Genomic DNA, 24,328 nt, shown 5'->3' with positions numbered 1-24,328 from the left:
TAAATCACCAAAATTGTAAACTCAATGTTCCGAGCATCAGACTCTCAACGGCCAGATGAGTAATTCATTACCAAGTGTGTGAAGGGATAAGAGTTGAATTCAACGTCTTAGGATGAATGTGCGACGGATTCCCGGTTTTATCTATCACTACAAGATCCATGCAAGCTCGATTTTAGGAATGATTGCAATTATTCTCTGGCTACTGCATCACTGGGGTATTATCTGCACAAATTTGGAAGCGCGAGGACACGTTGCCAGGGTGGTGAGGCAATTTACTCGATTTATGGATTTTAGTTTCCTTTTTTTTTTTTTTTTTGAGTAAACACTGACGGAAATAAACGATGCAGGCCACTGGAAATGGCTGACCGCGCACCTTTTCACCTTTGTCCCTCATCCCCACAATCCCCACCCCATTTTCTCATTGGCGGGGAAATCGCGGGATTTTTAATGGGTCCAATGGTTTTTCACTCAATTTTCTAAGCAATTCTTCGATTCACTGATTTATTCACTCGTACAACTCCAAGTAAAACGAAAAAAATTTTTTTTTACTGGAAACCTTTTTTCCGTTAAAAAAAATGTTATTCCACTTTCAAAGATTGATGAATGACAAATGTTACATGCTTTTTTTTAAAAAAAGGGACTGAATTTTGCAGTGCGCTGATCATGTAGAAGGACCAGCCCTTGGGGTTCTCTGCAAACCGTTGTGTTCAGATCACACTATCCATTCGCTGGCCTGCGAAAGTTTGCATTCAGGGAAGGAAGCGGTTTTCTCAGCGAACTGGGAAGACACCAGAGTAGTCTTCAAAGCAGCCAAGTATATTATTCCAAATTAACAAACCCAAATTTCATCGATAATAAACGAGAACTTTAATGGATTAATTGGGTGCTATTGAAATCTCCTACTTGAATGAATTAATTTTGAAAAATATCCATAAGAATTAGAGAATAACCAAAATAGAAGAAAATATTGAGAATAATTACCAAAAGAATAGCAAGACTCACGAATTTTTACAGATTACTGACATCAATTGAGCCCTACGAGTCCCTCCATTGGTTTGACGCCCTGGGGTATAAGCACTATCCCACGGAATTGGAATTTGACAAGATGATCGGTGACCTGGTGTTCAATAAACTGAATATAACCCTGAATAAACGTCAGGTGGAACGCCTGAGTCGGCTAAGGCCAGGACACCTGGAGATCGACGAGGAGAAGCGACAATTTGAGATGGAGAACGTATGGGCTTTGCTCCAGGAGAACGAGTACCTCATCTCGATCCTCTACGAGGAGAGGGACCTCTTCCCAAGGCTTATCGGTACTTGCGGTAATTTTTACTCGGTGGAGTACGTGAGACCCTTAGAAAAACCAACGACAGCTTTTGCCAGGGAAAATTCACCCAGCGACTGGGGAGAAAGGCTCAAGATAGCTGTGATGATCATGGACCTTGTGGACGATCTCGAGAGCAATTTTCCAGAGCCTTTCTCCCTCTGTGATGTTAAGATCAATCATTTTGGTCTTTCTTTCGGGGACTCCAGGCTGAAGTACCTCGATCTACAGGCAGTTTTTCCAAAGAGCATTGCAACTAGACTCACTGCTGATGGAAGGAAATGCCGAAAACACCAAGACTGCGATTATTTTGATTGCAGATCTGTTTGTTCCGGCTTAAAACGCTGTGAGGCACCTGTGATTAATGATAACTTACAAGTGAGATAAATTTTGAATTGTCGGAATATTGAGTTAATGTAAAGTGAACAATTGGAAAAATTGCCTCGACTTGGAAGTACATTTTACTTGGAATTGGTGTTTTTTATTTCAGATAATCTGTGAGAAAATATTCCTGGGCTGGACCTTATCAGGCACCATAATAATTCCGGGACTGCTGATGTCCCGCAGAACTCCAGCAAGTCTAGCAGTTCTTCTTCGACAGTGTGCAAACCCCCATGGAGACACTGTTCACCTGCCTAGGGCGTCTGTGCCAGCAGATATTAGGAGTCGCCTTTACGATATGCTCACTGAAATGGAACGACAATATTCCAATTCTTCCTAGGCGTCGCACACATTCTCTCAAAATAGAAATCAGTAATCGATAATTAGGATAGGATAATCAGGGCCTTACTAGTCACTAGGAGTTTATCAACTCGTTTATTGCCTAATCTCAGCTAATTCGAGATTTTTCAAGCTTTAATGATGTTATCTAGGTGATTAATTAAGTAATCAGAGTATCCATTATATTATAATGATATTGATAATAATTTTCTTATATTAGGGGTAATAAATTTCTTTTAATGATTGATCTACTGACTTTTTCATATATGAATGTTAATCAATGGGTCCCAAATTTATTAGTGAATATCGTGATTCAATTAATTCATCGAGGCAATTATTTCTTTAAATCATTTAAAAAATAATTTCCAAGTCCTTTAGTTTAAAAAAAAAGCACATGGAATGGAAAGTGTAATGGACGGTGAGCCAAAGGATGCATTCTCATGTGAAAGGTTCACATGACATCTCCAAAACGTTCAAAAAATATCTCAGATCATAGATATCGCAGAGGATTTATCTAAGGAAGTGATTAATAATAAAACTCATAAAACATTCGCAAATACATTTGACAACGAGAATTTCATCAACATAGCCGGCGCTAGTAACGACAAAAAATTGACCTTTGAAATGATCTCTACTGTTTCCACCAGTAACGCCACAGTCGCTCGAATTTTTCGTTAACTTTGCCATCTTTGAGGATCGACATCGCCCACGGGATCCACTGGTGTTTCGCTATCAGAGAACATCTGATTCGAAAAAGGGCATCTCCAATTAATTTTTATGCAACCACCATCGCAATTGTCCAATATGGACTGGGGAAATTGGGGTAAATATCCCCAAGATTACAATCCGTCGATCCATGGACGCTACGATCCAGCCAAATATTATGGCAAAGGTGAGTAGTTATGACTCCATTTACACCATCTTCTCCCTCAAAACATGATTAATTAATTATCTTTTATTGCTGATGCAGCTGATGTGCCCTTTGGTCAAGTGAAACTTGGAGAACTTGGATCGTGGTTTGGTCGTCGTCAAAAGGGGCCCATCACTCTGGCCCAAATGATAGGGAGAGGTAATCCGTGTGGGCCATACTGTTGCATAATACCCTGAAAAAAATCCACGATTTATTCATTGGTTTTTCTCGTTGTTTTACACAGCTTATTGGCGTTGGCAGCATAAGTACGTTTTACCCAAAAAGTGTGGAGTTGCTCCGTTTTTCCAGGTCACAGTCGGTGCCATGATATTTTGCTATATCATCAATTATCCAAGGCTCAGTGAGTGATTAAAGTTTAATCTAATTAATGAACTGAAATGAAGATTTACTAAATTTATAACTAATTCATGAGCAATACGGTTCCTCACCGAAAAATAGTTTCATTTAAAATAATCATTTGAACAATTACCAAGTTGATTAAATTTCACATTTCAAGTCGAGTGAAAAATTCGAAAATAAAATTCAAATGCGCCTCTTGAAGGCCGAAAAATAGTCGTCAAAACAATTCCGTATTATCTCACAAATTAAATTATTCCTGCGCCATTTAGTATTGCCTGATTCCTGAAAATAGAATTGCTTAAATACATTCTATCACCTTGTTTAAACAGATATTACCTCACTCCTGTGTTCAAAGTAGAACAATAACAACGATAACGCTGTTTTCTTTTTATCATTTTTCAGGATGGCACGGACACTACAAATACCATTAAGTAACCAACTCGTGAGGAATTAAATTTTTGTGGAGGTAGAGTTCTATGTTGGCGTGTTGAACTAGTTGTTCAACTCCAATTCGTCAGTTAATTTCAATTTATCGTGTAATTATAATGAATAATAAAGACATGGTATTAAAATCACCACATCGAAAGTGTCAATTTACTATGCAATTATCTAAATATTGAAAAATCGGAAGGAAAAATGCGTAACTTCATTTTTTTTTCGCATCTCAATACTCCGTCTTCCTAAAAACTGAATATCTCAGTGCTGAGAGCCCTAAAGAAAAAAGTTGAAAAAATTTTTCCTATCGGAAATATGAATTGCTCACAAAAAAGATGTTATAAAATATTTTCGTAACCCATGCCATTCTCCCGCAAAGTGTAAAATAACGGAGACTATTGCGAAAGGCAAATGTGCCCCATTGATTCCTAGGAAATCAATGCAGTTTATTGTAAACTTCCTTAAGAATTAAACACCCCACGAAGTGCGCTCCGATTGGTGTTCCCTCCCCTCGTTGTGGAAGAAATTGGCCAATGGCATAATATTCAAGGGACAAAACTGAGGTTCACCAGCAATATGGCTGTCAGTATAAATTTGATGCTTGTAACATGCCTTTCTCTCCGAAAAATCGTCAATTACATACGTATGAATGTATTATCAAGTCATTACTTTACCGTGATGTGACTAACAGTGGTCCAATTGAATGGGAAACGGCAATGAGGGTCAGCTGATTGTCGGAAAATATATAATTCATCAATAGCCAGATATCACAGGTGAGATACTGGCTTTATTTTCCTGGCGTTGGGGTAAATCAAACGCCTCTTGCTCTTGTTTGGATCCTCCATATTGTCATGGATTACTTGAATAATTGATTTTTTTAACGGTTCCTGATGACTATTTTCCACATCATTTTTACAACCTTTCACTTTTTCCTGAGGAGTCATCAGCCTCACTTCACTCAATCCCCACTACGATTTACTTCTGGAGGTGTTATAATCATATGCACGTGAATGTTTGGGTTCTGGGATTTACAGTTACGTGGGATTCTCATTTTAATCTATTGTTTTTGGAGTGATGAGTTGGAGGTACTGATGACGAAAGAATTAAAGGCCTAGGTCAACGAAAGCTCTCAAGAAATCATTTTTGTCATTCAAAAATTAAATCTCCCATTGTTTTATGTTCAAACCATCAATTCAATAAAATCATCAGATTATGAATCAGAATTAAGGCAATTTGCATTTTAATTATTTTTTGAGAATAAAAAATTAGAGAATTCACGGAAAATTTGTAAATGTTGAACATATATATATATATATATATATATATATTTTTTTTTTTTTCCCCCGAGAGAAAATCCGATCTAAGTGGAATCCATTTCGAGGAGAGAATCAGTGATCTTTCGATTTCTCTTGAATCAACAATTTTACTGAGACAACGCCTTTCAAATAAACCGACCTATGGCCAATAATTTGCTGGCCATCAAATTAATCTGTGCAAAAAAATTTTTAAACGAAATTCAACGATTCCAGGAATATCAAAAATCATCGTCCTAGGCCGCAGCAATGGCATCCAGGTAAACCCTCTAAAACTATTGAAAATCAATATTTATAGTTGCTCAATCTTAATCGTGACTCCCACTTGTATTTGCCAGGCTCGACCGACTGTTTATATTATTGGAAACTGGCACGAATCCGGTAACAAAGCGAGCAGCTGCACAGCAGTTAGGAGAGGCCCAACGCCTCCACCCACACGAGCTGCACCATCTACTGGGTAGAGTGTCAGGATTGTTGAAATCAGCGCAGTGGGACACGAGGGTATCAGCTGCGCAGGCAATTCAGGCGATTCTGGCGCAGGTGCCGGTGTGGGAGCCAGAGCCAGTTGATAAAAAAGTAGAGTCGACGAATGGAGGAAATTCAGGGGTCGAGAGTTCCCGGGAGTGCCAGAAAAGTCGGCTGACACTCCAGGGTTTCGACATGGGTCAGGTGCTAGCAAGGAGTTCTCACCTGACAGGCTCGGAAGGGAGTGAATATGACCTGGTGATAGCAGAGAGCGAGCAAAATCTTCAGGGCCAGGGGACACAGGTGTTGGCTGCAAAGCTGGGACTACATCCCAGACTTATGGGGGTCGATCCCTCGGAGCTCTTCGGACCTGAGGACCTGACGATTCACCCCCAGCCACCCCAGACCTCGAAGATCTCAATTGACGAGACTCTGAGTGAACCTGGTGGTCTCAGCAGACGGGAGATGAACAGGGCGCGACGTAAGGCCAGACAGTCCATGTCTAAGCAACGGTCGAGGGAGCCTGACGAGGCAGAGGGTAATGATTGCAGAAAAAAGATTAAGCTGGAGGAAGTGGGTAATCCTCAGCCCCTGGAGGCTGGTGCTGCTGGTGATACTGGATTGAAGAATCAAATTGTTGAGGCAGCGTCTGCTGGTGCTGTACCTGATGGTACTGGCTGCTGGCCTGAGACCGCGATGGATTGGCCTCTGGAGATGTTCAGTGAGACTCTCTGTCAGGACCTCTTCTCCCAGAAATGGGAGGTACGTCATGGGGCAGCAACAGCCCTTCGAGAGCTCGTGAGGATCCATGGAAAGGGGGCTGGAAAGTCCAGAGACCAAACAAAAGAGGAGATGGAGGAAAGCCACCAGAGGTGGGTGGTGGACGCAGCCCTGAGACTCCTCTGCGTCCTGGGACTCGACAGATTCGGTGATTTCGTGTCCGATCAGGTGGTGGCACCTGTTCGTGAGACTTGTGCCCAGGCTCTGGGCTCCCTTGTACGCCTCATGCCACCCTGCGAGGAGTCTGGAGTCCTGGGGATCCTCAAGGTTATGTTGAAGCTGTTGAAACACGACGAGTGGGAGGCACGTCACGGCTCCCTTCTGGCCCTCAAATATCTTCTCGCTGTGAGGGATGATCTCCTGGAGCAACTGCTACCACAGGCCTTTCCAGCAGCAATGAGAGGCCTCGCAGACCCAGTGGACGACGTTGGAGCTGCAGCTGCCAGCGCTCTTATTCCTGTAGCCTCGTCCCTTCCAAAACTCCTAAAACCTGAAGAGCTTCAGGCAGTTGTGGCACGTCTCTGGGAGCTCTTACGAGAACAGGATGATCTGGCAGCTGCCTGCAACAGCTTCATGGGCCTGCTTGCAGCAATTCTCTCTCTTCCAGCTGCTCGTGCTTGTCTCTCCCCGCAGCCCCTCTCCCAGGCACTCCCCAGACTGTGGCCCTTCCTCAGTCACTCCAGCTCCAGCGTGAGAAAGGCCACACTCCAGACACTTCAAACCCTTACCGGAGAGGACGCAGATCCTCCAGAGAACAGGAAAGAACGCTGGGGAGAGGAGGGAGGAATTGTCCTCCAGGAGGCATTGCGTCACGTGTTCCAGAGGGTTTTGATAGAACATGTTTCAGCGATTCAGGAGGTGGCTGAGGGTGTCTGGGAGAATCTTGTCACCAGAAGTGACCTTGAGCTCCTTCTGCATGCAGCTTGTCCCTTGGTGAGCACCTGGCTCTGCTTAGCAATGCAGCCAGATCATGCTCCCTTCAACCCGAGTCTCCTCCATCCCCTCATCACCACACCTTCGAGACCTCTCAAGTTGATCAATGGCGATGGACAGTCTGACTCGAGTAGTTCGTCTCTGAGTGTCAGTGGTAAATCCTCATCGGAATTGAAAGTTTATATCGGAGGAATTGAGACAGTTCCCCAGATCATTAGAGTCTCAAACACTGTAAGGGCGAGAATTATGGCATCCAGGATGCTGGGACTTCTCTCAATGTACGTTGTGAAGCCAGCACCTGGGGTAATATACACCCCAGATATACCCAGTCCAGGGCTTTGCTATGCCCGAGTTCTTCTGGCACATCTTGCCTCGAGATCTGCTCTTCAAAGAACTGTCGTGGGTTTGACAATCGCGCACTGGGCCTCCCTGGAACATCCTCATCCCCCTGAGATCCCTGATATCCTCAGGGAGAAACTCCTAGGTTGTTTGAACGAGTGTGTGTACTACGACGAGATCGCTGGAGCATTCACCAGACTTCTGCACGAGAGCAAGGATTACGTAGCGACTCTGAAGCACTACAAACTCTCAATCCCAGGGGATGTTGACTCTGGGGCTAATGTCCTCACTCTCGACCAGATTGCTACCCTAGCAGGAAAACCTGTGGCAAGTATCCAGGTGATTTCAGCCTCTGGTAATTCAGCACCCAATAAATTAAAACCCAAACTTGTGACTGAACTGGAGGAGAGGAGGAGAGCTCTGGAGATTGGGGCGAGTAGTACAGCCGCGCAGCAGCAGAATCTCAATACAATGTCAATGGCTGCTCTCTCAGGTGCAGCAACTATGCTGCATTGTCTTCCTGAGCCGCCCAGGCCCCTCAATCCCCTGGTAAAACCACTGATGGAGGCTGTGAAACGAGAAGAGGACGAGGACCTCCAAAAACTCGCTGCCAAACATCTGGCCCATCTCGTTGACCTCTGCGTCGACAGAGTGCCATCCCCCAACGCCAAGATCACCACAAATCTCTGCACATTTTTGTGTTCAGACACCGAGTTCACACCCAGAGTCAGTGAGGGGGAGACTGAGCCCTTCGATGGCATTTTAACCCTCAATAACAGACAGAGACAAGCAGAGAGGGTCACCTACACGAGAGGGACTGGAGTCGGAGGGACTGGAGGTGGCAGAGGTCCTGGGAGGCCCCCAGCCACTGATATTCCCCTGGAGGAGCTCTTGGCTTTTGAGGAACCTGAAGCCAAGGCCTCCAGAACCAGACGCAGAGGTGCAACTCTTGCTTTAACAGCCATTGCATCACTCATTGGCCCATCTCTACCTTCTAGATTACCGCATCTCTGGGATATCATGGTTTCAAAAAATCAGGGCACAACAGACCCCTCCAAACCTCTTTCTGAAGAAGTCCAAAAGGATCACGTTAACAACTTGATATTCGGCCTTCAGGTGATGGAGATTGTGTCACCGAGTCTCGACAAATCCCTTCTACCCCCAGTGCTGAATTGTCTCCCACGTCTCTGTAGTCTTCTAGAGCACGAGTACAAGGGTGTCCGGCACATGGCAGCGAGGTGTATCGCAATCCTGGCTGTCCTCGATACCGAGAAAACGATGAATTTTGTGGTGAAGCTGGTGGTACCTCTCTTGGAAACTCATTCAAGTGAATCCAATTCACATATTCTGGCAGCCCCGACATCTGTCGATGTTCGAAGACAAGGGGCTACTGAGGCCCTCACCTGTATTGTCGACAGTCTAGGGGTCAATGTGGTACCCTACGCTGTCCTTTTTATGGTGCCCCTTTTAGGTAGAATGTCAGATCAAAATTATGCTGTGAGATTGGCGTGCAACGCCACATTTGCAACTCTCGTTCAGCTGCTGCCCTTAGATCCTGGGGCAATCTCTGATCCCCCGAATTTCATCGAGGAGAAGGCGCAGGAGAGAAAATTTCTGGAGCAGCTGTTAAACCCTCGAAGCATCCCGGATACTCAGCTGACAGTCCCAGTGGCAGCGGAGTTAAGGTCTTACCAACAGCAGGGGCTGAACTGGCTCGACTTTCTCAATAGGTACAAACTCCATGGAGTTCTCTGTGATGATATGGGCTTAGGAAAAACCCTCCAGACCCTCTGCATCCTCGCTCTAGATCACAACAGGAATCCCCAGGCACCTCCCAGCCTCGTAGTGTGCCCGCCCACCCTGACAGGCCACTGGGTCTACGAAGCTGAGAAATTTCTCCAGGTGAAAGATTTATCAGTAATTCAATACGGCAGATCACCGCCCGATCGAGAGAAACTCCGACCCCGACTCTTCAATTATCGACTCGTTGTTGCCAGTTATGATATTGTCAGGAAGGACATCGAGTTTTTCGAGAATATCCAGTGGAATTATTGTGTCCTCGACGAGGGTCACATCATCAAAAATGGAAAGACCAAGAGTGCTAAAGCTGCGAAAAAACTTCACGCTTATCATCGGTTGATTCTCTCAGGAACACCAGTGCAGAATGACGTCCTGGAGCTGTGGTCTCTCTTCGATTTCCTCATGCCAGGATTCTTGGGGACTGAGAAGCAATTTGCTGCGAGGTATTCGCGACCAATTGTAGCCTGTCGAGAGCCCAAAGCTGGGATCAAGGAGCAGGAGGCAGGGGCACTGGCTATGGAAGCACTACATCGACAGGTTTTGCCTTTTCTTCTGAGGAGAAACAAGGAGGATGTTCTGAAGGATCTGCCACCGAAAATTACGCAGGATTATTACTGCGATCTGTCACCCCTTCAGAGAAGTCTGTACGAGGACTTCAGAATGAGGCACTCAGCGAGTTTAATTCCAGGATCAGCTGGTGGGACAGCTGGTGGAACAGCTGGTGGGGCTAATCCCCCCAGGGGGCACGTCTTCGAAGCCCTTAGGTACCTCAGAAATGTCTGCAATCATCCTAAGCTTGTGTTGGGGCCCAGGCATCCACTTTATCAGACGATTTGCGGGCAGATGAAGCAGCAGGGGACTAGTCTGGGGGAGATAGAGCACGGGGCGAAACTCCCAGCATTGAAACAGCTCCTTCTGGACTGTGGAATTGGGCAGAATCAGGTGCAAAAGACACAGCCTGTGAGTGAGGGACAGCAGCAGCTCGTCAGTCAGCACAGGGCTCTCATATTTTGTCAGCTCAAGGCAATGCTGGATATCGTGGAGAAGGATTTACTCGCTGTTCATCTGCCCTCTGTAACGTACCTCAGGCTCGACGGAGGCGTTCCTGCTACCCAGAGGCATGCGGTTGTTGCAAGATTCAATGCTGATCCTTCTATCGATGTTTTACTCCTGACGACACAAGTTGGCGGCCTTGGGCTCAATCTCACTGGGGCAGATACTGTCATCTTCGTAGAACACGACTGGAACCCCATGAAGGATCTCCAGGCGATGGACAGGGCTCACAGGATTGGTCAGAAAAAAGTTGTCAATGTTTACAGGCTCATCACCAGGGCCACTGTCGAGGAGAAGATCATGGGACTGCAGAAGTTTAAACTCCACACTGCTAATACTGTTATTTCTATAGAGAACGCAGCACTCGAGACTATGGGAACTGAACAAGTGAGTATTTCTATTGGAGATGGAGATGTTTGTTGTTACTATTTACTATGCAATTCATAAATTTTTACAGTTACTGGATTTATTCTCATTGGATAATGGAAGGGAGAGGAGAACCGACGAACTTGGTATTCCTCGATCAGTCAGCAATGTACCTGGACTGAGTAAAACAGTGTTGGAAATACTGCCTGAACTCTGGGAACAGCAGCAGTACGACGATGAGTACGATCTCGACTCATTTCTCTCGACTCTCAAGAGCACCAGCAGTTAATAACTAAAATTTAAATTGAAAAATTTTACAACGACGTCAAGTAAGAATTGGAAGACTCTCACGTATGAGACAGCCTCAAAACTGTCAATTAAGAAATATTATCTATGTCAAATGTATGATAACGTCAAGAATCAATTCGAGCACCGATGAGTGATTTTTTTTTGTTTCTTTATTTATAATAACTTATAAAAAAAAAAACAAGGACATCATCAATACATTTCCGTATTTGTACCTGAACGGAGTTTTCGATTTTTTTTTTTTTAACATATTCCTCGGAAATTCTACACTGAGTTTTCTCAGTGAAGAAATCCAATTCCCATATCTAAAAAATTGAAACCTCCTGGTAACTGTCACCGTAGTAAAGTTTAACAGATTTTTTATCAACACCAGGAAGTCTTCGATGGTGAATTATTTAATTTATCTTTCAAATTCCTGAGCCAATAATTAATTCCACTTTTTTTTTTATGTAAAAAATTAATTTATGTCTCGTGGATAGCGGGAGATTACTTTAGAAGAGAACCGAGTTTTTAATAATTTTTTGTGGACTCGCGTCATTTTTAAGAGTTAATTCAAATACAGAAGAATTCGAAATTTTGAATACCAATACAATTGATTAATTATTTAATCAATACATTAAAAATTCAAATCATCCGATAAACTAAATAAATAAATACATCTTCGTCGGAGTTTATTTTTGTGGTTGGATTTTAAAAATTCAATCGAGTTAAAAAACTCTATAGAACGAAAAAAAAAAAAAATACCCATGAGATAACAACTCGATTTTCTAACGGAGTTAAAAAACAGAGTTAATTGATAAATATCTCCGAATCCATGTGAGATATAAAAATTTTCGTAGAAATCTTTTTCAGACCTCCCATAGATTCCACAGGCATTCCTCGTGCTACAGTCGCATCGTAAAATATTAAGAATTTTTGAAGAGCCTGTCCACCAAGTCGTCCCCCCTTACAATTTGGCCCTGGGGTCGAGATTGCCTGCAGCAAAGATATTGTGCGGATCTAAGAAAGCTTTTGTAGCCCTGTACAGCTGGACCCCAGTGTCTCCCACAGCATCAGGATAAAACCGGGCTCTCATTTTCCCCACGCCATGATGATGAGAAATGGAGCCCCCGCTCGCGATAATTTCCTCTCTGGCATTCTCCTCGATCTTCTCGTAGGTCTCCACAGGGTTATCCCTCCCCAGGTAGGTAAATCCCAAGTAAAAATAGATGCAGCAGCCAGCGTCGTAGGTCTGCGTGACACGGCAGGAAATTAAATAGTGGTTGATGGCCATTTCCTTGCAGTCCTTGGCAACTCTGGCTTTGACATTCCGGCAGAGTGAGAGGGCTCGCGACCAGGGAACAGAAGTCTCAAAGGACTCGGAAAAAACCCCAAACTCCAGTCCAAAATCTCTGATGTAAGCGATAACAAACGTCAGGATGTATCCACGTTCGCCATTAGTATCACCAGCTGCAAGACCACCAAATTCTTTGGCTATTGAGTAAATCTTCTTTTCCTGGTTGGCCACCTCCTGGTGATCATGGCCCTCGAACAGCAGAGTTGCCACACAGACTGTCCCCCAATTGAATCCCTTTATTTTCGTGACGTACGCCTGCTTGAGAGTCTGCATTATTTTATCACTGAAACCGTGTTGAGGACGCAGGGCCTGACCGAATTGAAATTGTTCATTGTCCATCAATCGTATGCTCGCTGGTTGACACCTCTGTCTTGCCACCTCCCGCATCGCTGAAACCCCAGCCTGAAAGTCTGGAAAAATCACTGATCCATATTTCACGATCTTCGGCAGTGGACGGATCTTCAGGGTGACTTCTGTGATGACTCCAAGGGTTCCCTCAGATCCCAGAATTGTTTGATCAAAGTCTGGACCACTTGAGAGTCGCGGCACTTGAGCACTACGTTCTAGGATCAGGGAACTGTCCTCTGTACGACCTGTTACCATCTTGACTCGAATCAACAAGTCCTCGATGTTGCCGTAGGTATTTTTTTTCATACCACTGGCTCGTGTTGCCACCCAACCCCCCAGACTGGAGAATTCATAGGAATCGGGTTCATGGCCTGTTGTGAAGCCCTTGAGCCTGAGCTCCCTCTCGAGGTCCTGACCAATTATACCAGTCTCGCAGCAAGCAACAAGATTCTCTTGATCGATCCACAGTATTCGATTCATCTGGGAAGTATCAAGGGATACAATGGTTCTTCTCTCGTTCTTGGGACAACTAGCTGCTCTGCTGACACTAGTTCCTCCTCCAATAGGTATGCAGGCAGCTCCATATTTCACGCATATCCTCACGATATTCTCGACATCGTCATGACATTCTGCAATGAAAAAAATACGCAAACTAGTTTTTCAATACAAATAATTGCTTTTTTCCTCGATGACACCGTTTTCCGGGCTTTTTTCTTTCCTCTTAACGTATTTGCATCGTGAATACCTCAGACTGAGAATTCATCAGTAGTGACTTTTAATAATACACTGAAATTAATTACTGGGAGGTCAACGCGACTGATGACGTAATTCTACGCTCACTCGATGGCTCTGACAGTTGAGGCCTGTCCCATTGAAATTACGAGGTAATTGTCGTCGTATCTTATCAGCAGGACAGAATAAAAGAGTTGGAAATTCAGTGGGAGGTGTAGCCGCTTGAGACTTACGGGTTTTCAAGTCATAAATGTGTTATTGTACGTAAAAATTTGTTAACCAATTCCGAGAGGATTTTTAGTCAATTTCAGAGTATTTCCATTCTGTCGAAACTTGAAATTATACATTTTTTTTCATTTCTATGAAGAATAGTTGAAAAAAAATCACATACTAGGCCAGAGGACGATGTCAGGTAGTCGTTCGATGTGTCCTCGTTTCAACTGATAAATTTCCCTTAAGGTGTGTCCATGTGCTCTGAAAAGTCTGTCCATCCCATCCAGTGAATGGGTGATCTTGAGTCCTTCGATAGCCTGCAGAAATTCTCGGGAGACATTAGCCTCCGGAAATGTATCTGGTAGAGGCTGTGGTGGACGTCTGTCCCCCAAATCAACTCCAAAGATATCTTTCACCCACTGAGTAAAATACGGCAGTTGCAAGTTGCCAATGGGGTATCTTGAATAATAATAATTAAAAATTCATGCTAATTCGTCATTGTGCAGACGCAAAAAAGATGCTCATAGCGGATGTGTTTATCCATGCATTCAGAGGCAAATGATTTTTTGTCGTCTGTATTTACTCGTTACGTAAAAAAATCAGTGAGTAAATAGTTGGAGCCGAAAAGTGGTCCTCGACACGTATGTCTTGACTTCACGTCAATTTATTTTCATAATTTCTAGGTGTGCGAATGCTAATGACGAAGGGAAAACTATTTATTCTGAGATTACATGTACTCTGACAAGTACTTTATTTTTCTCGGCAAAAATGTTTGGTCGAGGGGGATAGAAACAAACTGCGGAATACTGCCGAGTGCTAATTATTCCGGTGGAATTTTTTAAGGGGCTGTCTCTTTTTGTACTCATGGACATTTCGTGATGCAAGGATAAGTGATTGAGAGCTCATATTATTAAGAGTTTATTATTCATTGTCAGTTTTCTAAGGATAAAGTTACAAAATACCTAGGAATTTAGACTAGAGTGGAATAATTAAAAAAAAAATAAAGAAATATAAATATATTTGAAAAATTGAACGGAAAAATATTATTAATGGATTTCAGATGTAATTTTTTTGGTGATATTTAACAGAAAGATTCGAGCCATTTTGCTGTGCTAATTTTCTCTCTATTAATCTGGTTGTTTTTATAATTCTCACCTAGATCCAGTAAATTCGATAATCATTTTCTCGTTCACTCGGAATTCTGAGTCTTTGTAGCCCCAACCATTCCATTTGAGCAAATTTTGTCTAAAAAAAAAAAAATGCAACCTTCTGAAAAAATATTCTGATTCAATTTAATTATTGAATTTATTAATTAAATTGGAGCAGAAGAATTTGAAGAGATTCACCCACATTCACAGTTGTTCGGATAATATTTTTTATGATGGTTTCTCGAGAGAAAAAAACAGAGGGTTTTCACAAAGAAAATTTGAAACGAGACCCAATAATTCCAAATCAATCGATTCAATTACACGTGACAGAATCCTCCGATCCCTACTCCTCTTTCCTTCATCTCAGCGGTAAAAATTCAAACCCCAACTCTAAACAATCCTCGTCTTGATTTGGTATCAAAAGAGTACAGAGAGATAAGTGGAATTAAAGAAGAGTACTCAATGATCGATGCATCCCCGAAAATATTAATTTTAGACAAAAATATGAGAAGACCATTTATATGGGAAATTTAATCAACGACACGAAAGTCGTTGACGATTTCGCCCTTAGATCGATAGTTTTCGAGATAAATTGTCAACAATAAAAATATCCAATTGATATTTAACTCGCCATCGAAAATCCGGACCCTGGGGTTATCGGGGGACATTTCGTCGATCGATTCGTGGGTGAGAAAAAAGTTACGATGACTCATTCACATTTTCCCAGCAAAAGGGAGCAAAAGGGATCAAAAGGGAGCAAAAGCGATAAAATGGGAGAAAATCCCAGGAAGGATTTTACGAGTCCCCGGGAACGACCCACCGGCGAAAAACCCCATGGCAATGGCTATTATCAGTTTTGAAAAATTATATTAGAGTATCTGATTGACTGACCTGGTTCTCGGTATGACGCTCTGGACACTCGTGGGTCCCTTAATGATGTCCTCTGCTGGAGTCTTCCTCGACATGATATCACAACTCTGGAATTCTCTTTAACTTGGCATAACCTTTCAAATACTCTCACTGAATTCTGAGGTAGAATTCTCGAGGATGAACATTCCACGACGGAATGACACGCACTAATGTCTCATCAATTTCTCCCCCTCGTGCTACACTAGTTACTTCAAAGTAATTTCTCGTTGTCGTGCACCGGTTAAACCAAATTTAAATCGATACAGCCCCCGCCCGTTGCGCAAAGCTCCGCCCATTCTCCACTTTTCCCCCCACTTTTACTTCTCACACATGTCCAAACACTTTCGTTTTTTATGGAGGAATTCTCGTAATTATCATGTAACATATCAGCACAGATGGTATGGCAGTTTCGACTCCACATCATTTCTCCAATCTATAAAAAATAAAAATAAATAATAATTTTTTATTTTATGCAAATAATTTGTTGGAAGTATGAAATGAATTTTAGAGGGAATACTCTTTGTAGGAGTTTGTACTTCTACCATAAGTACAAGTACAACGTGGCCAATGCGATTCCGCACCTACCGACTCTACAATTACTCATTATTTGAGTACATTCCGTGTATTCCACGAGTATCACACATTCAACAGTTAAATACCTCTTGTGTGTGCGTCAGAACTGCAGTACATCAGAAGCATCATCACTTTTCCAAGGAGAAGAAATCCATTTGAATAAAATAAAAATCAGCTGGCGGATTATTGGAGGATTCAGGATCATCCAGGATCATCCAGGATCATCCAGGGCCCTATCCTTGTCTCTCAGTTTATGTAGATTATTGTTTATTAGTGCTAACAATTGACAGTAGTGATCGATCGTGTGTTTTGTGATTGAATCATGCTGATTTTCGTGTAGAGTCATAGCAGCCATTCGAACATTTTTTCTACTGCTGTAGTTTTTTGGGGTTATATTGTTGGAGATGCCTGACAGTGAAGCTGTTTATCAACCCACGACTGTCGGTTACACCTATGAAAATGGTGGTGATAGTCATGAGGGTGGACCCAGGTTAAGGAATGGATTCTCCAGGATTATGTTCAGACATAAAGTCAGCACCAGAAAGTGGCTAGAGTGGGTTTTGTTGTCGGTTGCACTTTGTGCTACTGTTGCTGGGTTCACTACACTCGTTGTCAATCTTGTGGCATCTGATGGAGTACCTGTGCCTAATAATAGTACTCAGGTATTTAGGGAGGGGGGACAGATCGAGGATGTGGTCTTGCAATTCAAAACGCAATAACATGAAAATGAAAAGTTCTGGAAAATAATTATAGAGACATATTTCGTGGGAAATTTCACGGATTACATAAAATTCCTTCGGAGATTCTTTTGTCGGACCATTGGGTCGCGAGATTATCGAAAAATAGTTCGCCATTTTATAAACGTTGATAAATCAGAGGTTACTCTTTGTATTTTGGGGGATATGGAAATTTTTTGGTTCTCTCATGGTTTCAGAGATATCCCTGAGTGATCTGTTATAGTCTTTTTCAGGGAATTCTACTCTGAATCGACTCTCATTTTTTCTGTTGATTTTGCCCTATTTACTCTCTCGATTCGTCACTGAGGCTTATTTCACCCTGATAAAGTATCTGTTGAGATTAAAATTGAAAGATATTCGCAGCAAGCGAAGAACTCATTGGTGAAGATAAAAAAAATCGTCTGTAGTTGAGCTCTAGGAAATTTCTAGCCATCATTTTTTCGTTGTAAACTTATCTACAAGATCTAAGTAAACTGTACTAGAATTAGATTTGGTAAAAGTTGTTAGAACCTTTACGAGTTAGTATTTCAGTGAATAAAATGAAGTAGTTATTAGCTATCAGTGAGTTGTTGGAAAAGTCCAATGTAAAGTTAAATTGTTTTGGAAATAATTGAAGAATCACTCACCAGTTTTCTGATTATAGGCCGATAGTAAACCCCAGTCTGATCCAAATGGCGGGACTAAAGTTGAGGACAAGACCTCAACAGACCCTTCACGTGGATCTCTAGCCGTTGGCGCTTGCATAACTCTTCTTGGTGTTGCTATGGGAGCCCTGTGGATTTGGCTACGATTTTTCCGACATGGAGGCAAGTCCCAAAGAGGAGGGATCAGCCGTGCCAGTGGACAGGTGAGAAAAAATCCCATAGATTCACCTTTTGATCCTCATCCTTCACCGCATTCAGCAGTTCACTCATTCCAGCAGTTAAGAGGTCAAACAAGATGTCTTCATTTTTCTGAAACAAAAAATTACACAAAAAAGTTTTTAAAATAAAAAAAAATATATAAATATGTTCCACTTCAAAATAAATTTAATGAAAAATGTTATCTTGTTTAGCTCTGACTGTGTGTTATATCGAAGAATAATTTTTTCTTTTAATTTTTAATTAATTTGAACAAATTCCCTTTGACCACATTATTTTACCCCTTCTGTAAACACGTAAGATGTTGGGCGGTTTGAATCCATCAACTGACTTGCTGGTGGGTTCCACTTCGCAGTACGGGCCAGTACTCACAGAGGTGCCCAGTCAAATGACAGTCAAGCAGATTGTCAATGACAATCGATCTCTCCCGCTGTCTGATCAGGAGGAGGAGACCTACACCCTAATGGAGGACGCCAGTATCAATTTCAAGAGGAGTGACAATGCACAAGAGAGTAATAATCAGAACACAGGCTGAATTCTCGTTCGCTGAGGCTGAGGAAATCCTTCTTTTTGAATTTCAATTAAATTTTTTCATCTTTCGTGACTTTTTTTTCGATTTTTTCCATTTTCGAATGAGCTAGGATGAAGGTCTTTAACATTAAATCAATATTTTTTTTAACAGATTAATAATGAATTATTAATAAACGTAATTTCATCTGAACTACGATGAAATAATTGTAAAAAAGACTAGAATCTCCTCAAGACTCATGTGCATTACCTTTCCGAAATAATGCGAATGGACACAGAACGAAAAACTCTTCGTCAATCAAGAAATTTGTTTTCTAATACGAAGAATTTTTTTTTCAACATCAGAAGGGTTTTTCTTTCCGTGAAAATCAGTGGATTTCTTGAGAGAATTAAAATAATGTAAATGTAGATTCGCTCACCCTGCAGATGCAACATTACGATGCTTTACATCCCGACGGATATCGAGCAGTTGAAGTAATAACTTGAAAAACTCTTCCTCGATAAAGACATTATATTTTTTTCAATAGATTATAGACGAGCCACAATATTGAAAGAATATTTTCCAAGTGTTTTAATCACTCTCGATGGTTGTCTAAATAATTTTCCGGTTTTTGAGGACAGATTACTGAGTTAAAAGGCAAGTCAGTAAGGAGAAACTGACTTTTAGTATTCGTTTGCGACTTTTTGTGAAAATTGTGAAGAAAAAAAATCTAAAAACTGATTGAAATTCACAGTAATCTGGCCTCAATCGTAGATTTCGTTAATTAGAGAGTAGAAAGCTCTGTGATCCCGTGGAAGCGAGTCATCGCGGCCCAATGCACAACGACGAAAAAAAAATTAAAATTACATTTGAAAAAAATGAAACTGAGGTATCGAACGAAATTCCCCTCGTGTACTGAGTGCGTGCAGTTGACAGTTTTTTAAAATTATTTTTTGATATGATACCGGGAGATAACCAGAACTTCTTTCGAGTTTATTTCATTCCGTCCATTTAAACAAAACTTATACAATTGGGTCGAGCTTAACGAAAATACCTTCCAACTATTTCAATAGTTGCTGAGTTTTCAATTACGGCAATCGCTATTGAACATTATTGTCATTATTTTTAATGTTACGTTGTGGTTAATTTTATTATTGAAGTTATGTACAATTATACCTTGGATATATGAACGCAAATAAAGACTGAGTGAGTGAATGAGAAAGTGCTGTACTTTATCTTACTTATTCCAAATGCCGAGATATATTGGTAATTATCGACTTTAGGAAAAAAAACTGTATAAATAAATCATTTTTTGTTCCATTCTGTTTTACAAAAAATATTTTATCCAACGAATTTATCAATGATTAAGAAAGTGCCAAATTTCACTCACCATTTTCGACTCGAATTTTCCCTCGTTTCTGGTGATAAGCATTGAGGTTACGTCGTCATATGGGTCTGGGGCTCAATGTCCCGCAAGCTCCTCAAGCTGAACAGTATTCCGAAAATCATGAGTAAAAGAAAAGCAAATTTAAGTATTAAAAATAAAACATCTGAGCCCCGAATTGAAATCGAAACAGATCATTCTAGCAATGAGACAGTGTCGAAATATTTTGTTATTGAGTCTCGAAAACCGATTAGAAAACGCACACACATCGAAATAAAATATGAAAACGACCAGAAATCCCCGAAAGATCCCGAAACAAAAAAACGACAATTACCTGAAACCGTTGAAGCTGGAAATCACGATGGAGACAAGTGGGTTCCAAATAACTGGCAAAAGACTCTGGATCTCATAAAAGAAATGAGGAAAGATAATACAGCTCCTGTGGACCAAATGGGTTGTCACAAGTGCTCAGACAAAAAAGCAAGTCCTCCAGTTTTTCGGTTTCAGTCACTTCTAGCCCTGATGCTGAGCAGCCAAACGAAGGATCAGGTCACCCATTCAGCCATGGAGAGACTGAAAAATTATGGATGCACCCCCCACATCCTGCATCAAACACCTGACAATGTCCTGGAGAAATTGATTTATCCTGTATCATTTTACAAGGTGAATATTGCAATTTCACTATATTCTTCAAACAGATGATGATTTCATTTGGATTGTCTCCAGCGTAAAGTCCAGTACATAAAGAATACCTGTGAAGTTCTTCTTCGGGAGTATAAAGGGGACATTCCAGACACCATTGAGGGACTTTGCTCCCTACCAGGGGTCGGTCCCAAGATGGGCCACATCTGCATGCAAGTCGCCTGGAACCAAGTGACAGGAATCGGAGTTGACACCCACGTTCACAGGATCTGCAATCGTCTTAAATGGGTAAAGAAGGAGGCGAAGACTCCAGAGGAGACGAGGAAGCAGTTGGAGGAGTGGCTTCCTAAGGAACTCTGGACTGAACTTAATTATCTGTTCGTTGGATTTGGCCAGGAGATTTGTCTTCCACAGCATCCAAAGTGCGGACAGTGTCTCAATAAAAGTCTCTGTCCATTTGCCAATGCATGAAGCCTCTCATTTTCCACAAAATTACAGTATTACTCATTTCAAATCCAATTATTTGCTGAAAACCAATGGAATTTATGAAGTAAAATGCATATTTTTTCAATTTCTTTGTAATTACCTTGTCTTTAGTCCTAAATCCACAAATTATATGCCTACTATTACAATTATTATTAAATCAAAACAATCAATAAAAAACGAGAGTAGCTCGTTACAAAACAATTTAATTTATAGAAAAATACAAATTTTCTCTACATTTTCTTCATCAATTTTCGTTTAGTTTTGCCTTTGGCCTTCTTCATGGCTCTCTCCTGTTTGAATTGCGCCTTTTTCGCAAGTTTCTTATTTTTCTGACGATCCAATCTTTGTTTTAATTGAAATACTTTACTCCTGTTGGCTTGCTTCAACGTCTCCTTCTGCCTCGCTTTGCTTATGGATTTTTTCGACAATTGGTGATTGGATTTTTCCTTTTCCTTGAGATCCTTGGACTTTCTAGGATTGAGCTCCATCCCCGGGACTTTCTCTCCCTGGTGGCCTTCCTCTTCCTCTTCTTCAGATTCCTCTTCGTATTTCGGTCGATTTTCGCCGATCCAGTTGCAGCTTTGACTCAAATCATTGACATTCAACTCCAATATGCTGACTGTCTTTCCATCTGCTTCGTATTCCGTCTTCTGCAAGAGTTCCTCGAGCTCCGGGACGTCTCGTTGGGACACAAGTGTCTTAAAACGTTCACGAGCCTGAAATAATTATCAATTAGCTTGGTCCTTCATGAATTGAGCTCTGCAATTACCTCTTGTTTAATCCTCTTTTTCTCTTCTTTCAATTTTACTTTCAATTCATCCTGGGCTTTTCGCCTCCTCTGCAGTTTTCTCTTGTGGAAACCACCGAGAAAATCCCTGGGGATTGAGATTTTATTTTTTAATCAATTCTCAAAATATTTTCATTAGTACTCACTTCCTCTTCTCTTCGTCGAAGACTAAAGTTATTTTTTTACGTTTTTTCGGTCTCCCAGGCTGACGAGTCACGTCCAGAAGTTGAGGAACACCTTTTATTCCGGGTTTCATCGCACGGTTTAGTTGTCAAATATTTTTTGAGGTTACCAAGTCACACGTGAGAAAATGGGGTTATGATACCCCTGACCCCGAACAATTCAATATTATTTCGTCGAAAAAATCTACTCGTTGGACTTCCCAAAATATACCGCTAAACTTCAGTTATTTCAATACTAATCGATTTATACAATTATCCATTATTTTATATGATTAATAATAAATGAATAATAGAGTTGATTCATTAAGAAACGATTAATTAATTTGACAATTAAAAATACGAAATTTATCGTAAATTGTTACCTTTGAAAATAATTAAAGCAAAAAATGGCAATATTTTTGGGAAATCTTGTTTTAAAATAATTCGATTTTCAAGCTGTTTTCCGCGGAGTCAATGCGAAAATACCAATTTTATCCTGAAAATTGCATAATAGCACTTCTGACAACTGTAATGTCTAATTTTTATTTTTGTTGGTCCAAATGATAATTTCCTGTTTTGTTCACTTTTTTTGTCTTTTATATTACTTTAATTTTAAAAAAATGGAAAGTAGATTTTGAAATATTTATAAATTCATTTTCTCCATTTCGTATCATAAAAAAATGTAAAGGTAGAGGGAATGGAAATACCTGTAAATATCGAAACTGCTATTCAAAAATGGGCCATCCTTCATAGAAATTCTTGGTGGCCCTAAAAAGGGCCGATTGGTTTTTCAATACGTCTTAAGAGCTACTCTTCTCAGTTTTCTTGGGTAGTAATACAGCTTGGATATTGGGAAGGACGCCACCCTGGGCAATGGTAACTCCCGAAAGTAATTTATTCAATTCCTCATCGTTGCGAATGGCCAATTGCAAATGTCTGGGAATAATCCTGGTCTTTTTATTGTCTCGAGCAGCATTACCTGCCAACTCAAGAACCTCAGCTGCTAAGTATTCCATTACTGCTGCTAAGTAAACTGGAGCTCCAGCGCCAACTCGTTCCGCATAATTTCCTTTGCGTAGAAGACGATGAATACGACCCACTGGAAACTGTAATCCAGCTCTGCTTGAACGAGTCTTAGCTTTGCTCTTTACTTTTCCTCCTTTGCCGCGTCCAGACATCGTAGAAATTCCACTATTTATTCAGCGAGAGTCAGAGGAGAAGTGTGGATGGGGCGGAACTTGCATACCTTATATAGACTTCCTCGTGTGGAGCGCCGAACCAATGGCAACGTCGCTGACTCTGATTGGTGCGCCGCTGCAAACGCCTAATGTATTAAAAGGCCGGCAGTTGCCAGCGAGCTCACATTTTATTTCCCACGCCTGGGAGGTGATTCTATAAATGCCACCTAAGGCCATCAGAAAAGCTGTGAAGAAGGTGGGGAAAGCCCAGAAAAATATAACGAAGAGCGACAATAAGAAGAAGCTTAAAGAAAATCAAATTATGCTATTATTATGCTACATCTACAAAGTCTTAAAGCAAGTCCATCCTGATTGTGGAGTTTATAGCAAGGACATGAGCATGATGACTGATTTTGTTTTTTATTTGTACATTTTATGAAATTATTTCAATGGAAAAAATTATTCAATATATTGAAGATATACCACTAATGACATAATGTTTTCAGAATGAGTGCGTTGTCTCAATGGTAACGTACTTGCCTGCCACGCCGACGGCCCGGGTTCGATCCCGGCGTCATTCATTTTTTTTTTTTTATAAATAATTCCATTTTTAGCTTTTTTAAATGGCTAATCAATTGAAAGATCATTTAAAAACTAAATTTTTAAAAATCGAAAAGATATTCAGTGAAATTTACAAATTAACAATTTTTTAAAACGATACTTTTGCAAAATATATACTCCTAATTAAATTATATTACAGTAATGGTGCGTTATCCTAGTGGTAACGTGCTTGCCTATCACGCCGACGGCCCGGGTTCGATCCCGCCGTCATTCATTTTTTTTTTTATTAAACAATTTCAATTTTATCTTTTTTTAATTGGCTAATCAATCTAAATATCGTTTAAACACTGAATTTTTGAAAAGCGGAAAGATATCCTGTGAAATTGACAAATTAACAATTTTTTAAAACGATACCTTTGCAATATATATACTCCTAATAAAATTTTATTATTGAAATAGCGCGTTATCCTAGTGGTAACGTGCTTGCCTATCACGCCGACGGCCCGGGTTCGAGACCGCCGTCATTCATTTTTTTTTTTTAAATAATTCCAATTTTTTCGTTCGATAGGTATTCACTGCAATTGAAAAATTCGAAATTTTTGTAAAAGTATCAGGAGAACATGACAATCGAGGAGCTCTTCACTGAAATTTTCACTGAAAG

At 41.1% G+C, this 24,328-nt stretch overlaps 8 protein-coding genes and 1 long non-coding RNA gene across 11 annotated transcripts; 5 read left to right on the top strand and 4 right to left on the bottom strand.

The window, feature by feature from the left end:
* Window positions 1–90: 90 nt before the first annotated feature.
* On the top strand, window positions 91–2,881 carry aln (allnighter). The gene is made up of 4 exons (XM_011315490.1): window positions 91–262; window positions 654–814; window positions 1,015–1,702; window positions 1,815–2,881. Exons 1-4 carry the CDS (start codon window positions 113–115, stop codon window positions 2,043–2,045), a joined length of 1,230 nt encoding a protein of 409 aa, XP_011313792.1. The 5' UTR covers window positions 91–112; the 3' UTR covers window positions 2,046–2,881.
* On the top strand, window positions 2,744–3,892 carry ATPsynF (ATP synthase, subunit F). The gene is made up of 4 exons (XM_011315491.1): window positions 2,744–2,936; window positions 3,015–3,113; window positions 3,199–3,315; window positions 3,717–3,892. Exons 1-4 carry the CDS (start codon window positions 2,822–2,824, stop codon window positions 3,743–3,745), a joined length of 360 nt encoding a protein of 119 aa, XP_011313793.1. The 5' UTR covers window positions 2,744–2,821; the 3' UTR covers window positions 3,746–3,892.
* Window positions 3,230–3,710, bottom strand: LOC105273198 (uncharacterized). The gene is made up of 2 exons (XR_892887.1): window positions 3,445–3,710; window positions 3,230–3,347 (listed from the first exon to the last, which is right to left on the bottom strand). It is a non-coding gene; the product is annotated as an uncharacterized lncRNA (long non-coding RNA).
* A 438-nt stretch (window positions 3,893–4,330) lies between the features above and the next one.
* Hel89B (histone acetyltransferase 1) lies at window positions 4,331–11,845 on the top strand. The gene is made up of 4 exons (XM_011315492.1): window positions 4,331–4,522; window positions 5,279–5,322; window positions 5,401–10,819; window positions 10,890–11,845. Exons 2-4 carry the CDS (start codon window positions 5,312–5,314, stop codon window positions 11,085–11,087), a joined length of 5,628 nt encoding a protein of 1,875 aa, XP_011313794.1. The 5' UTR covers window positions 4,331–4,522; window positions 5,279–5,311; the 3' UTR covers window positions 11,088–11,845.
* On the bottom strand, window positions 11,242–17,788 carry ADPS (alkyldihydroxyacetonephosphate synthase). 2 transcript variants are annotated; one of them, XM_011315493.1, is made up of 5 exons: window positions 17,727–17,788; window positions 15,773–16,223; window positions 14,889–14,978; window positions 13,912–14,192; window positions 11,242–13,417 (listed from the first exon to the last, which is right to left on the bottom strand). In XM_011315493.1, the coding sequence occupies exons 2-5, from the start codon at window positions 15,844–15,846 to the stop codon at window positions 12,051–12,053; spliced, it is 1,812 nt and encodes a 603-aa protein (XP_011313795.1). In that variant the 5' UTR covers window positions 15,847–16,223; window positions 17,727–17,788; the 3' UTR covers window positions 11,242–12,050. The 2 variants fall into 2 exon arrangements, with proteins under 2 accessions (XP_011313795.1, XP_011313796.1); XM_011315494.1 differs by lacking the exon at window positions 17,727–17,788 and adding an exon at window positions 16,450–16,506.
* LOC105273202 (uncharacterized) lies at window positions 16,756–19,690 on the top strand. 2 transcript variants are annotated; one of them, XM_011315496.1, is made up of 3 exons: window positions 16,756–17,025; window positions 17,744–17,947; window positions 18,316–19,690. In XM_011315496.1, exons 1-3 carry the CDS (start codon window positions 16,768–16,770, stop codon window positions 18,493–18,495), a joined length of 642 nt encoding a protein of 213 aa, XP_011313798.1. In that variant the 5' UTR covers window positions 16,756–16,767; the 3' UTR covers window positions 18,496–19,690. The 2 variants fall into 2 exon arrangements, with proteins under 2 accessions (XP_011313798.1, XP_011313797.1); XM_011315495.1 differs by having other exon boundaries at window positions 18,262–19,690.
* A 219-nt stretch (window positions 19,691–19,909) lies between these two features.
* On the top strand, window positions 19,910–21,065 carry Nthl1 (Nth-like DNA glycosylase 1). The gene is made up of 2 exons (XM_011315488.1): window positions 19,910–20,515; window positions 20,579–21,065. Exons 1-2 carry the CDS (start codon window positions 19,934–19,936, stop codon window positions 20,963–20,965), a joined length of 969 nt encoding a protein of 322 aa, XP_011313790.1. The 5' UTR covers window positions 19,910–19,933; the 3' UTR covers window positions 20,966–21,065.
* A 98-nt stretch (window positions 21,066–21,163) lies between these two features.
* On the bottom strand, window positions 21,164–22,773 carry LOC105273194 (nucleolar protein viriato). The gene is made up of 4 exons (XM_011315486.1): window positions 22,636–22,773; window positions 21,914–22,027; window positions 21,750–21,855; window positions 21,164–21,696 (listed from the first exon to the last, which is right to left on the bottom strand). Exons 1-4 carry the CDS (start codon window positions 22,677–22,679, stop codon window positions 21,211–21,213), a joined length of 750 nt encoding a protein of 249 aa, XP_011313788.1. The 5' UTR covers window positions 22,680–22,773; the 3' UTR covers window positions 21,164–21,210.
* On the bottom strand, window positions 22,710–23,133 carry LOC105273195 (histone H2A-like). The gene has a single exon (XM_011315487.1). It carries the CDS (start codon window positions 23,104–23,106, stop codon window positions 22,729–22,731), a length of 378 nt encoding a protein of 125 aa, XP_011313789.1. The 5' UTR covers window positions 23,107–23,133; the 3' UTR covers window positions 22,710–22,728.
* Between the last annotated feature and the right edge of the window lie 1,195 nt (window positions 23,134–24,328).

Source organism: Fopius arisanus, unplaced genomic scaffold (genome assembly GCF_000806365.1).
Source record: "Fopius arisanus strain USDA-PBARC FA_bdor unplaced genomic scaffold, ASM80636v1 scaffold00004, whole genome shotgun sequence".
Taxonomy (NCBI): Eukaryota; Metazoa; Arthropoda; class Insecta; order Hymenoptera; family Braconidae; genus Fopius; species Fopius arisanus.
This window is presented reverse-complemented; position numbering and strand designations above follow the sequence as displayed.

What these genes read in the sequence shown, in the direction of transcription:
- LOC105273194 (XM_011315486.1), bottom strand. Translation starts at nt 22,679, where the DNA reads ATGAAGGATGGCCCATTTTTGAATAGCAGTTTCGATATTTACAG. An exon ending in AGCAGTTTCGATATTTACAG is followed by an intron (nt 22,028 to 22,635) that starts GTATTTCCATTC and finishes ACAACTAAACCG; the next exon opens with TGCGATGAAACCCGGAATAA. An exon ending in TTCGACGAAGAGAAGAGGAA is followed by an intron (nt 21,856 to 21,913) that starts GTGAGTACTAAT and finishes CTCAATCCCCAG; the next exon opens with GGATTTTCTCGGTGGTTTCC.
- LOC105273195 (XM_011315487.1), bottom strand. Translation starts at nt 23,106, where the DNA reads ATGTCTGGACGCGGCAAAGGAGGAAAAGTAAAGAGCAAAGCTAAGACT.
- ADPS (XM_011315493.1), bottom strand. Translation starts at nt 15,846, where the DNA reads ATGTCGAGGAAGACTCCAGCAGAGGACATCATTAAGGGACCCACGAGT. An exon ending in AGCGTCATACCGAGAACCAG is followed by an intron (nt 14,979 to 15,772) that starts GTCAGTCAATCA and finishes TTTTTTTTTTAG; the next exon opens with ACAAAATTTGCTCAAATGGA. An exon ending in ATCGAATTTACTGGATCTAG is followed by an intron (nt 14,193 to 14,888) that starts GTGAGAATTATA and finishes TTATTATTCAAG; the next exon opens with ATACCCCATTGGCAACTTGC.
- LOC105273202 (XM_011315495.1), top strand. Translation starts at nt 16,768, where the DNA reads ATGCCTGACAGTGAAGCTGTTTATCAACCCACGACTGTCGGTTACACC. An exon ending in TGCCTAATAATAGTACTCAG is followed by an intron (nt 17,026 to 17,743) that starts GTATTTAGGGAG and finishes TTCTGATTATAG; the next exon opens with GCCGATAGTAAACCCCAGTC. An exon ending in TCAGCCGTGCCAGTGGACAG is followed by an intron (nt 17,948 to 18,261) that starts GTGAGAAAAAAT and finishes TAAACACGTAAG; the next exon opens with ATGTTGGGCGGTTTGAATCC.
- aln (XM_011315490.1), top strand. Translation starts at nt 113, where the DNA reads ATGAATGTGCGACGGATTCCCGGTTTTATCTATCACTACAAGATCCAT. An exon ending in GTAGTCTTCAAAGCAGCCAA is followed by an intron (nt 815 to 1,014) that starts GTATATTATTCC and finishes GAATTTTTACAG; the next exon opens with ATTACTGACATCAATTGAGC. An exon ending in TGATTAATGATAACTTACAA is followed by an intron (nt 1,703 to 1,814) that starts GTGAGATAAATT and finishes TTTTTATTTCAG; the next exon opens with ATAATCTGTGAGAAAATATT.
- Nthl1 (XM_011315488.1), top strand. Translation starts at nt 19,934, where the DNA reads ATGTCCCGCAAGCTCCTCAAGCTGAACAGTATTCCGAAAATCATGAGT. An exon ending in ATCCTGTATCATTTTACAAG is followed by an intron (nt 20,516 to 20,578) that starts GTGAATATTGCA and finishes GATTGTCTCCAG; the next exon opens with CGTAAAGTCCAGTACATAAA.
- ATPsynF (XM_011315491.1), top strand. Translation starts at nt 2,822, where the DNA reads ATGCAACCACCATCGCAATTGTCCAATATGGACTGGGGAAATTGGGGT. An exon ending in AGCCAAATATTATGGCAAAG is followed by an intron (nt 2,937 to 3,014) that starts GTGAGTAGTTAT and finishes TTGCTGATGCAG; the next exon opens with CTGATGTGCCCTTTGGTCAA. An exon ending in CATCAATTATCCAAGGCTCA is followed by an intron (nt 3,316 to 3,716) that starts GTGAGTGATTAA and finishes ATCATTTTTCAG; the next exon opens with GATGGCACGGACACTACAAA.
- Hel89B (XM_011315492.1), top strand. An exon ending in AGACTATGGGAACTGAACAA is followed by an intron (nt 10,820 to 10,889) that starts GTGAGTATTTCT and finishes AAATTTTTACAG; the next exon opens with TTACTGGATTTATTCTCATT.